The sequence below is a fragment of the Echinops telfairi genome, unplaced genomic scaffold (assembly GCF_000313985.2).
Source record: "Echinops telfairi isolate 266 unplaced genomic scaffold, ASM31398v2 ScPeMD7_1713;HRSCAF=2227, whole genome shotgun sequence".
Classification (NCBI taxonomy): domain Eukaryota; kingdom Metazoa; phylum Chordata; class Mammalia; order Afrosoricida; family Tenrecidae; genus Echinops; species Echinops telfairi.
Genome location: NW_022105611.1, coordinates 10657909 through 10670927, shown reverse-complemented (window position 1 = coordinate 10670927; position 13019 = coordinate 10657909). Strand labels below are relative to the sequence as shown.

General features: G+C 44.0%; 1 protein-coding gene across 2 annotated transcripts in view; it reads right to left on the bottom strand.

Annotated features, from left to right (window-relative positions):
• RAB30 (RAB30, member RAS oncogene family) overlaps nucleotides 1-13019 on the bottom strand; it is a 109101-nt gene that overhangs the window by 12851 nt on the left and 83231 nt on the right. For both annotated transcript variants that reach the window (XM_004708858.2, XM_045293126.1), the window contains exons 2-3: nucleotides 5568-5668; nucleotides 1202-1285 (exon numbers count right to left, since the gene is read on the bottom strand). In XM_004708858.2, the coding sequence (XP_004708915.1) occupies nucleotides 1202-1285; nucleotides 5568-5660 (177 nt within the window). In that variant the 5' untranslated portion in view covers nucleotides 5661-5668. The remainder of the gene's footprint in view (nucleotides 1-1201; nucleotides 1286-5567; nucleotides 5669-13019) is intronic.

Genomic DNA, 13019 nt, shown 5'->3' with positions numbered 1-13019 from the left:
GTATGGGTTAATGTTGGACTTGTGGGCTTGGGCAGCATTGGGTTGGGATGTTTTCGTGATGCACATTTTCTTTGCATAAAACTCTCTCTTATACGTGAGTCGCCATGGATTTGTTTCTCCAAAGTACCTAGACTAATACAATCACCTTCCGCTTTTCCTTGTGCTGAAGTGTTGTGCCTATTATGTTTTCATTCTCATATTCTCTCCCGACAAGGAGAACTCGAAAGAACAGTGTGGTATACTGGTTGGCAAAACTAACTCGAATCCTGACTGTATGACTTCCTAACTGGGTAACCATGAAGAACTACATTATTTCACATTTCTTAAAATGTAAAATGAGAATACCACCACCTACTATATAGGGTTTAGGTATTAATGATTAAGTTATACACTTTACAGAGGGGCTAACATATAGTTTGCGATTGTTAGGTGCCACTGGGTCAGCTTTGACGCGGAACGACCCTGTGTACAACAGAATAAAACACTGCCCGGCCCGGTGCCGTCCTCACAATTGTTGTTATCCTTGAGCCCAGTGTGACAGCTACTGTGTTGATCCATCTCATCATAAGTATTTTGTTGTTGTTGTTAACCCTCCACTTTAACAAGCATGTTCTTCTCCAAGGACTGGTCTCTTCTGATAACATGTCCAACACACATAGTAGGACCTCATTAAAAATGATCTCCTTCCTCTAGTACTTCTTCCAGACTCCAGACCATCTAGGTGTGGAGAGCATTTCGAACATGTAGGGTCCTTTCCTGGATGGCTCTTTGATTACCTCGCTAGACACTTGCTAGAGGAACGAGTACAGTGAGAGGATGATGCTAGTACACTTGGACTTAGTGCGACTGAGTGGCCCATCATGAAGGGTCATCAGTATGGGGCTGTTGTTCAAAGAAGACAGCCCTGCTTCCTGGCCCAATCCAGGATATCCATAAGGATCACTTGTGACAGGACAGGAGACCAGGCAAACTAGTCCTGGTCCTTCTTTCTGCTGTCTTCAAAGCTGTAAACACATCATTTGCAACCCCTCGCTGCCCCCATAACGACACTAGAAGAACTCAGTTTGAAAATAAGTTGCTATGATTGAGTATATTATTTTCTGCATGATTTTTAATTACGCGATTTCATGTTAGAAAAACCCAAGTTCCTCTAAACTTTAACAGAGCACAACGAGGTCTCATTAAGCATTTGCCATCTTACCTTTACTTTTTCACCATTAATCTCCACTGTCTTAATCATAAAATCAACTCCAATTGTGGCTCCTTGACCTGGGGGGAAAAGACCCTAGAGAAAAAATGAAATCAATTAAGCCAGTGTTTCCCAAAGTGGTCAATACCACCCCCAAGAGGGCGCTGGGATCATCCAGGGGAGCAGCTGCCGCAGATACCATCACTGTATCCTGGATGAAAGGCTGTAACTCACTCACGGCCATCAGGCTGGTCCTGACGCATGATCCTACAGGACAGAGCAGCACTGTCCCTGTGAATTTCTGAGCCTGGAAAACTCTTCATGAGAGTAGAAAGTCTCATCTTTATCCCCCGGTGTGACTTGTGGTTTCAAACTGCTGACCTTGTGGTTAGCAGCCCAATGTATAACCCACTATCCCACCAATGCTCCTCATGAGCTGATATACAAAAGCCTTTAATTGCCAGGGAGGCACTGGGTAATTTTTTTTTCCTTGAAAAGTAGGCATTAGGCCAAATAAATTATGGAACCTAAGGAGTAAGGCAAATCTTGCAATTAAACAAAATTCTCCCACCCATCACTGGGCCCTTCCTTCTGCTCAGCTATGCTGATAAAAAAGAGAACGTTGCTTCGTGTCAGGAGAGCCCTGTTTCATGTAGCTTTGTGCAGATGAGTTTCAAAAAGGTTCCTGGGAAAATTCCATTCTCCTTTAAACCCATTTTCCCACGAACTTTCTGAATCCCCTTCGTATGTTTTATGGGGAAGGGAGGAGTGAAGGAGATGGGAGGAGAAAGAGAAAGAGACAAAGAAAGGGAGGAAACGAACGGCAGGGGTGAAATGAGGGAACTGCAAGAAGGAAGGGCAAGCAGCAGGTTTCAAAATGTGAAACAGAAAATCAGACATGTAAGTTAAGATTGAGGAACATGTAAGGTAGCGATGGGGCTAAGGAAGGGGGACGCTGCCTCAGGATCTCTGTGTGATCTCAAGTAACCCCACCTCTGGACCTCAGAGTCCCCCTTTTTAAACTGGGAGGAAATGGGACAATGAGTGTCATCTCTGACTGCCCTCCAAATCAAAAGTTCTCAAAGCAAGTGCACATGAGATCCTTGTTAGCATTACACAACCAAACAGAATTTTAGCAAAATTACATGTTGAATGCCTTTTTCTTTTTTTCGCTTGCAAAAAACTGTGGGTTTTTCTTCTTCTTCTTCTTCTTCTTCTTCTTCTTCTTCTTCTTCTTCTTTTTAATCGTTTTATTAGGTGTAGTATTAAATTAAAATTGGCACGGGAGAGGTGAGGGGCCAGCCCCACTGCTAATCGCAGGCTCAGTAATACTATTTCTGGGTTCAGGAATGCACAATTGTACAGTTGAGATATATAAGCATTATATTAAAATCATCGAGAGCATGAGAGATAATACAATAATACAGTCAGACATATTACATGGTAGCATTGCTCACCTCCGCCCCGCTTGATGGTCCTCATGGGGGGAACCAGGCTGCCAGAGCAGGAGCCGCCTCCCTCGCGGGAGCTGCCCTCTCGTCCACCGCCCTCATGGGAGCAGCCCTCCCGTCCACCGCTCTCTCGAGAACCAAGGAGCCTCCTTATTTATTGCTAACCACACATCATATCACTTTAGGGGGATACATCACAGCATCATGCATCACAGAGGGGGGCAATACAATTCACAACAACCTGTGTCATAGGGAGGGATTGCAACATAGGCAATACAAGCAATAGGAGGGGGATGACCTAGTCACCTTAGAGTGGTCCCGGGTTTGCTTTTGGGCACTGCTTCAAGGGAATAATGTCAGAAGGGAATGGGCCCTATTTGGGGTGAGTCAGACTATACAGTCTGGCCGCTCTAGATGGCTGATGTTAAGTAGAATAACCTCTGACCTACTTTCGCTGACTGCGTATTGTACAGTGATTCTTAAGCAGCTAAGTCTGGTACATATTTTGGGGGAGACAGCTTAAGAGAAATCCTTCTGATTCCCACAATTAGGGGCTCATACGACTCATCACAATTGTACATCCATTGCCCTCGTCATTCTCAAAACATTTGCTCTCCACTTAAGCCCCCAGCATCAGGTCCTCATTTTTTCCCCTCCTCCCGGCCTTTTTCTATTACATACTCTTTCCTGTAAATGTGGAGACTAAATTAGAGATAGGAAGGAATTCTAACAAGAACTCTCTCCTAGTTTCCTTTCCCTCACCCTCTGCATTCCAGAATTCCCAGAAGTCAACAGAAAATGCACTTTTACTGGATTTCTATGCAGTAATGTGCTTACTGAAAATGTTCTATTGCATGATTGTAAAAGATAATAAGCATTCATGTTAAAGATATTGAATGAATTTTCTTTTATTTTGATTTGCCTCAATCACTAACCTGCAAAACTTTGAATTGATAGCTCCAGTTCTTTTGCAGCCTATCAAAAAACTAAAACAATCCCTTCCCAATGCGCCATCATTTAGTTCTGCAATGCCTTGCAATTCAAAAACAGAGGAATCCAAAATTTCCCCCAATCCATTTTAACTGCCCAGTAAATAGCCCAATCCTATCTAAAAAGCAAAAACTTCTGCAAGAGTTTGCGAGGCTGGGAGGTGTAAAAAATGGAAAAGACACCTAACAATGGGTGCTTTGTGTTGGAAAATTGTTTTCAAAAATGAAAGCATTTTCACCATTAATGACAAGGTTTATGTTTTTAAAGGGAAAGGCCTGAATCCTATGGCTTCAAATGCAAAAGATAAAATTATCAGGCTGATGTAAATAAAACTGCAAAGGACAAGAATTTTTTTAAAAATGTATCAGGATGAGAACTAGTCCTGGGTTTGAATTCTGGTGCACCACTAATAGGATGTGAGATGCTAGGTAAGTCTTCCAGTCTCTCTAGACCTGAGTTTTTTATGTGCAAAATGAGATGAGTGGATTGAATACTCTCTAAGGAATCTTTCAGTAATAAAGTCAAGGAAACCTTTGATAAAGGGGCTGGCAATTCCTCTGTGTCTCCGAATTCTTGTCCTTCTGCCCAAAGCAGAAAGGCTGACTACTCTTAAGGAACAGGAAAACCAGTTGGAGTTTGCCATCTCACTCCTTGGAGGCTGGCTGAGCCCAGGCGCCCTTCACTTCCTGCTTTTGATGTAACTAGGCCAAGGGTTGATGAGGACCGTGGTTCTAGTCCGAGTTCTTTTATCCCGCGAAACACAACCTTACATTCCCAAGGGTGACCCTCACCCCGAAGGCTCTTTGTGTACCCACCATGCCTCTCCAGTTTTCCACAAATCACCAATTTTGGAGCTGAAGGGGGCTTAGAGAGTGTCTGACCCCACAGGTATAAGCGGGAGGCCGAGGGAATGAGCGGTCACTCACCCAGGCTCACAGGGCAAGACAGAGGCAGAAGCAGGTCTAGCACCTGTGCCTGGACTATCAAGCCAATGTTCTTTTGCAACATTTTACAGCTATCACGTCATGAAAATGCAAGATGCATGCAAAATGACCCTACCAAGGGCACCATTCACATTGGGGGGGAAGGGGGGAAATACAGAAGGTCAACTTCAGAATAATCCCTTGCTCATTATTTTTTTTTTAATAACCTCTGGCACTGCTTCTCAAGAGTGCAGCCCCAAAGAGAACTTGTACTTAAGTCACAAGATAAGGGCTCAAACCGGAGGAAACATTCAATTCCATTCAAATAATTCCTCACTGTCCCCATCTCATTCACATTTAATGAACTTTTAAAATCAGCATATTTTGAGCTGAGTAAAAATGTTTCACTCAGTTTCCTGGGAGAGTGTGAGGGAGAATAGGCAGAGAGTTTGACTAGTTAAACTTTTATTTTTGAGTTAAAAAAAATTTCTAGGTTCTATTTGATGCCCATATTCAATTGTTACCATTTTTGGATTATTAACTAATAATCTATTTTTGATACTGCACACTGAAAGCAAAACCGCTCACTTCTTTCTTTAGAGCAGTGGGTCGCAACCCCTTTGGGGATTGAACGACACTTTCACAGGGGTCGCCCAATTCACAACAGTAGCAAAATTACAGTTATGAAGTAGCAACAAAATAATTGTATGGTTGGGGGGGGGGGTCACCACCACATGAGGAACTGTATCAAAGGGCCCCGGCATGAGGCAGGTTGAGAACCACTGCTTTAGAGGAAGCAACTAGCGGTGTTGGAGATTTGGTGGTGGCCCATGTAGCCATGCTCCTCTGAGGCGGTTTAAGGCATTCTAGTAGAGTACAAAACAGATACACCTTTAAAAATGTGTGTTAGGAACTTGCAGTGAAGAGGCTGGCACTGGGAACAGTTACCCATCTGATTTCCCTACCCCACAGGCTAGACTAGGAAGCCCAACCTTGGTTTCTAAGCCCCCTTACCTGAGTGAATCGTCGAACCAGACACGTCTTCCCCACACCAGCGTTGCCAATTAAAACAATTTTGAACAGGAAATCATAATCTTCCATACTCATTTACACAGCTGAAAGGCAAACACAGACGAGTGTGATCGACTTGGTTAGACTTGTCCACAGAGCTCAGGCTGCCCCAGTCCCACCTCTTGGAAACAGCAGTCTGACTCATCTGAAGAGCAACGTAGCGAACACCTCTGACGCTTCTGCCAATGAAAGAGGAACGCGTTTGGTCACAAGCGGACTTTGCTCCTTCCAAGTTAGCTCATGCCACAGAGTAAGTGGCGTGTCCTGTCACCTGGTAACCTTTATTCTTCCAAGTAGTCAGGTCACAGGTCACTCACATGGTAAGGTCTGGTTTCTTGAGCAGGTAAAGGATATATGAAGACTAGCTGGGGGTACAGAGGAGAACCTGTCCAAGATGTAAAGGTGGTTTATGGGCTGTTTCATGGGACCTGTGAAAGCCTCTTTTCATTTGCTGCAGGTCCTGAGGACTCTGGGGTCTTACTGGTGGGGCCTGAAGCCATTATTCCCTTTCCTACCCACCCCATTCTTATATGCATTCTGCCAGCCATCCTGACCCAACAGTACCTCCCAAAGGATCTGATGGTTCATTCTTATGAGTTTTGGCATATGACCTGTCCTTTGCCTAGGACAGGCTACCTCCCACCCTTTCTGTGTCATTTAGTCCCTCAATATCAAACACCAGGCTCTCTTTCTTTCTGAGGATTCCCTGGTCTTCCCGCAAATAATTAAGTGTTCCCCCTTTCGCCTTTTATCATTCCTCTACCCTAAAACTTCCACTGCTGTATACTATTGGTTCAAAGGTCAACCTCATCCACGAGGAAAGGAACTCCATCTTTCACCTTTATTCTCACAGCTTCTGGAACAAGGGTGACACTTCGTAAAAGGAATGAATGAATGAATGAATGACATAGCGCTTGATCACAGATATTCATTTCTCCAAGTGTGCTAAAAAAGAACAATATCTCCTCTATTTCAAAAATGGTTGGGAAGATTAAAAATAAGAACTACAAACGTCCACTACACAAAGAAGTCTTGGTGTCCTGAAAGTCTTGCACGGGGGCTTGTAATTTATTGAGTACCTACTATCGTACTGTGCTAAGCACCCAAGAAATTGCAAAGGTGAGATGGCTGCTGCCCTTGAGACCAACATGAAAAATGGTGTTTTTTTGTTGTTAAGGAGGAGACGAAAAGCGTTCAAGCCAACAGTGGAGCTCATTTCACACAGGAAAGGCCTCACAAGTCCAATGCACACTTGAGGGAGGGGAAATGGATGCCAAGGGGCCCACAGAGGAAATGTGCTTGAGGGCAAAAGGAGAAGCAGGTCATCTTGCTGCAGTGTTGCAGGGCCAGAATTTACAAAGTAAATTCCCTTTGTTTTTTTACATTTTAAAGATCATTTTATTGGGGACTTTTATAACAATCCATACATCAATTGTATCAAGCATATTTCTACATGTTGCCATTATTATTTTTGAAACTTTTTTCTTTAACATTTTATTAGGGGATCATACAACTGTTATCCCAATCCACACACACATCAATTGTGTAAAGCGCATTTGTACATCATTTCTCAAAACATTTCTCTCCACTTAACCCCCAACATTAGGTCCTCATTTTTCCCCTCCCTCCCCGTTCCTCCCTCCCTCTTGAGCCCTTGATAGTTTATAAATGGGTATTTTGTCATATCTTGCCCTGTCTAACGTCTCCCTTCACCCACTTTTCGGCTGTCTGTCCCCCAGGGAGGAGGTCACACACAGTTCCATGTAATCGGTTAAGTAAATTCCCTTTGTAAAAGGTGTTTCTATATGGGTTTCAGTTGAACTGTAGCAAACCAAACCAATGACTTATATAGACTTCTATCTAGTTCACTGGAACCACAGAGGAAAAACATTGTTCTGCACCAGAACTGGGGCCCATAAGCAGTAGCTGCACTTGCTATATGTCATGTGCTATACTCAATATTTGACATGCAAGTTATATCTCCATTTGTCTTCACAAGTCTATAAAGCTGACATTTACTAACATATAACTAACTAATTAAATTCCAATTTACTAGTAAGTAAACAGGTTCAGGAAAATTAAGCAGGTGACCCAAAGTCATAAAGCTACCGGCCAGATCTAACATTCAAGAGACATTCTGTGAATTCTAGCTTTGGATGTAGAGAGATTTAGGCAGTGTAGTGTTTACAAGGTGGGCTGTAATTCATGGATTCTCATGGCCGCAGTTCAAAACCACCAGCAGGTCCTTAGGAGAAAGACTGGGCTTTCTCCTCCCACAAACAGTGACGGCTCAGAAACCCACAGGGGTACGCTCTGAGTCAGCACTGACGTGACGGCACTGAGGTTGAGGCTGAAATCCTGATTGTTTGACCTTCTAAGCATGTCTTTATGAAGTGATCTTTTCTCTGAGTCTCAATTTCCCATAAACAAAATGGGGCTAAAACATTGATGTCACAAGAGTTGTGGTGTTTAAAAGAATTAACAAAAACCCCTAAAAAGAAAAAAAAAGAAACTCCCTAAGGACAGTTCCTGGCTTTTAGTCACTCAGACTCCTTAATATGTTCACAAGGTTCCCCATAATCTGGCTCTGGCCTTCATCACCAACCTCATCTCTCATAATTTTCACCTTTCTCCGAACTCCAAACTCCCTGGATTTCTTCTGTTCCTTAAATCCTACATGATCCCCTTTTCTTCAGACCTTGACATATAAAATCCTTCTGTCCAAAACACCGAATATAGCCTCTTCTCCCCAACCCCAGCCCAGCTAACTTTTACTTTTAATTGCAGGTTCTATAACACTTCCTCTAGAACACTCGTGAGCGAGACTGGGTCCACCTGCTACACCCACTCCGCTCCTATGCAAAGCTCACCATACATTACCATAGTTCATTATGGTGACCTGTTTTATATCCCAAACTCACCCTCTTAGTGGCTCGACCCTACACACACACACACACACACACACACACACACACATAGTGGCTCGACCCTACACACATACACACACACACACTTAGTGGCTCGACCCTACATACACACATACACGCACTTAGTGGCTCAACCCTACGCGCACACACACACACACACACACACACAGTGGCTCGACCCTACACACACGCACACGCATTTAGGATGATGTCAAGAGCAGTGAAGCTCTAAATGATTAAGTCATGTAATCCTCACAACATTCTACAAGGTAGACACTGGTGACATCCTAGCTCCCGAGGCACAAAAGAAGTCAGTCATGAAGATACCTGCTGAGAAGGTTCTGATAAAACCTTGGAGAAGCCTAGGTACACACTTCTATGGGGGTTAGGAGGGGGTGTTATGAAGGTCCTATGCCTAGTAATTGGTGAAGCCAGGATTCAAACCCACACAGCCTGGCTCCGGCACATTTGTCCTTGACCACTTTCCTAGATTGCTTTCACAACTTCTGGCTCACAGTAGCAGCACACAAAAGATCTGATAAACTGAATGGTGAAGGGCAAGCGCTCAATCGATGTGATTTCCCTTTTCTCTTCCCCTCTGGCTTCAAATCCAAACCTCTTTTCTAACACACTGTAGTAGTTTAAACAAGAATCAAAGTCAAATTACTGGTAAAACCTGAGAGTCGTGGCATGTCCTTAATAACTCCATAAAGCTGTCGAAAGGTGTGGGGGCGTAAACCTCAGGAGTAGGTACAAGGGAAACGGGAAAGAGCTGAGGGCTCTCTGGTCTACACATGGACCACGACGGGCTGACTGACTGCCCAGTAACAGATCGTCAGTGCCAGAACAGCCCACGGTCTTCTTCCATGCTTAAAATGTTTGATCTGCATACCTGTATTTCTCTATTTTAACAGTGGTCAAGGAAACAAAGAGAATCCAGACATGAATGTCCAAACTGAAGACCTGTGAGACAGGGCTCCTATGAAAAGGTTAACACTGCCCAACTGATACACCTTTCGTACTCCGCCCCCCAGTTGGTTGTGACTCATAGTGACCCGAGATAGGGTGTCCAGGACAAAATCTTTACAGGAGCAGACAGCCGATCCTTCCCCCAAGAAGTGACTACTGCGTTAGACCAAGCCTGTGGTTAGCAGCTCAACACCAAACCTTACAGCACACCAAGGCCCCTTAAGGAAAGAAGGTGAAAAGCAAAACAAGGAACAGAGGGTTTTAAAAAGTTGTTATGGAATAGATTCCAACTCCTGTTGATCCCACCTGTCCCAGCATAAAGCCACACTCTATAGGGTTTTCAAGGTTGTGACGTTTCAAAAGCACATCATGGGGCCATTCTTCTGAGGTGCCCCTGGGTGGGCTTGAACCACCAACCTTTTCAGTATAGTCGAGCATGTAAACCTTTTGCACCACTCAGGAGCTTGAAAGAAAGGTGAGAGAGGGATTCAGTCACAGTCAATGCTGTCTTCAAGGGCTACCAGGCTACCACCTGGAGCAAAGCACAGAATACGAATGAAGGCTCTTCCTTCTTCTATAAGAAATTAATGTTCTGCAGTTTGTTGGTGTTTGTTTTTTTTTATAAGCTTGGGAAACAAAATTGTGTCCGCTTTAAAAACAGTCTGTCGAAAACTAGAGCCGGATTATGAATTCAGGTTACCTCCCGGGGTTGTTCTTCTGCTTCTAATAGAAAACACATCAGGGAATGAAAAGCTCACAAGATTCTGGAAACTGTGCAGGAAGCCTTTTGGTTTGACCCATAAATTGACAACCCAGGTATCACCAATTACCATGTGATGAGATTAACACAGGGGACGGATCTATGCAGTCAGGCTGACTAGTTAACATCCAGTCTTTGTTCTAACAAGTCACACCTTCTCTGAGGAGCATACATCTCATAAGCACATACTACAGATCAAGCACTATTTTAAATTCCCAGAGAGTAGATTCTGACTCAACCCCACCTATAAGGTTTCCAAGGTTGTGAATTTTATGGAAGTAAATCAGTCTTTCTTCCATGGAGCTACTGGTGGGTTCAAACAACCCACCTTTTGGTGAGAAGCCACTATTCTAGGAGCTTTATCTGCTAGCTGACCCTTATCCACTGCTTATCGTTTGCTGACTACTCTTCTACATTCATGGTGTTGTTTGGGGCCATAGAGCTGGTTCTGCCTTGTAGCAGCCTAACATACAAGAAAACAAAGCACTGTGTGGTCCCGCGCCACCTCACAATCACTACTAGGTTGGAGCCCACTGTTGCTGCACTTTGTCAATCCATCTCACGGAGCACAATGCCTTTCTCCAGGGAGTGGTCCCTTCAGATCACACGTCCGAAGTATAAGCCATCCAGCCCTCCCTTCTAAGGAACATTCTGACAGAGAAGTTATCCAAAAGTCACATAGCTGGATAGTTTCAGAGCCAGAATTCAATTGAAAATCTACTTGATGCTAAAGCTCAGCTCCTTCTGAGAGAGGGCGTTTGGTCCACTCCCTTGTGGTTGACAGTGTGGCTCTCTCATGAATAGAATACTGCAATCAGAATGAAGGGAATCCAGGGCCCTCAAAATTGCCGTATTCTAGACGTCCCTGCGAGTAGCAGCGTACTCTCATGAAGGGCCACACACTGATTCCGAAGCACTCAAGTCTTCCTTCTCACTGAGCCCAAGTCCCCATGAGGAGGCTGACCCAAGACATTTGCGCCTTCTCCCTGTGCACGTATAGCTAACAATTCAGTCACCCCTGTAGCTCAGTTCCAGACATGGCATTACAATGAGGACTACGACTCAGATGAACAAGCCAGTGGCAAAAACTCAAATATTATAATCACCATAAAAATCTAAGTAAATAAACATGTGCATGCATCTAAACTGAGCATCCAGATTCAAAAAGTTAAAAAACAGGCCGAAAAAGATAAATTAAGTTTCAAAAAGCTTACAGGAAACAAGATCTACTATGGAAAGTTAAAAAATTCTAAGCAATGTGACTTGAACAACATAAACCTTACTAAATCAACAAAATGATGTTATGAAGAAAGACTACCATCGTGCACTTATTTGTTTTTGTGGCACCAATGGTTAAGAGCTTACATACTAGCCAAAAGGTTGGCGGGTTGAACCCACTGAGAGGCTTCTCAGAAGACAAACCTGGAGACCTGCTTCCCTTGAAACCCTAGGAAGAAGCAGGTCTCCACGCACGGCACACATGCGGCCCGAGTTACTAACAACTGCTCAGTCTAACAAATACAATTGATGGGGAAGACACACCAATTCCCTTGCCATCATTTCCTCACCCTTCCAGTCCCCACAAAAATGCTACTGTAAGGACTTGTCTTTGCTCACAATCTGTGTGTCTGGGAAGTCCCTTGCCCATTCCCAGGGTGGCCTGTGCCCTTATTGTGGTGGTCCCCTGAGTCATGATACCAAGAGTCCTATATAGGCTTCCTTATTAAAAATGGGGATATATTAAAGCCTATCTGGCAACAATTTATTTTAAAAGAACAAATACCAGATGAGTCCCAAGGAACTGCCAATTCAAGATATTCCAAATATCTAACTCTTCCAAGATGGCTCCATTCTCCCCCACCTCCACTCCTCCTGTGAGTACATTTCCTCATGTACCTGGGTGCAGCGATCCGCTGCAGCATCCCACAGAAACTCACCACACTTTAAGGAAATGTCTCACACGGTGTGGGTGCTGTTCCGCTTCAAATCCGAAAGGCAAGCAGAAGTAAGCCAAATGCAGGGTCCAAAGCCAGAAGCCAAAAACATCCCCCCAAGAGCCAAAGCAAGTCTTCTTGCTTCTGCCACAGCTCCGGCTGGAAACACGGAGGGCTTTGATGAAAGTGGTTTTTATCTTTTAGCCACCAGACCCCAAAGGAGACAAAGAATGAGGTCTTCAATCACACCCTCCAGTAGAGCCTAAAAATGCCCCCAGGGAGACAAAGGGTGTGGCTTGGTTCTTACCCCTCTAAGAAAGTCAGGTTTAATCCCTCCCTAATCCTGTCCATTAGTGTAGTAGAGAACGCCCTCCAAAATGGCCTAATTGCCACAGGCCTGGCGTCCAGAATGAATTATAGCTCATAGTGATGGCCCCCTGTGGGTTTCCAAGAGCCCTGTCCGAAATGCACAGAGGCCACTCTGTGTCAACCTTGACTCCAGAGCAGTGAGCTTGGGAGTTTGGTTTTCTACTTCTGTCAAGAGTTTTAGTCTCTTCTTATCTGTTTTATTTTGTTATCGCTGTTTTTGAAAATATTTTCCTGTATATGAAATCCAGGATAGGTAAATCTATAAACAGTATCTGGATTAATGGTTCCTTGGGGACACTGGGAGGAGATGGAGAGCTAATAATGAGTCAGTACAAGAAAGAAGAAAATGTTCTAAAACTGATTGTGGTGACGACTGCATAACTCTTCTTGACGCAGTTGAACTATTTAATTGTATGGTAAGTGAATTATATGCCAA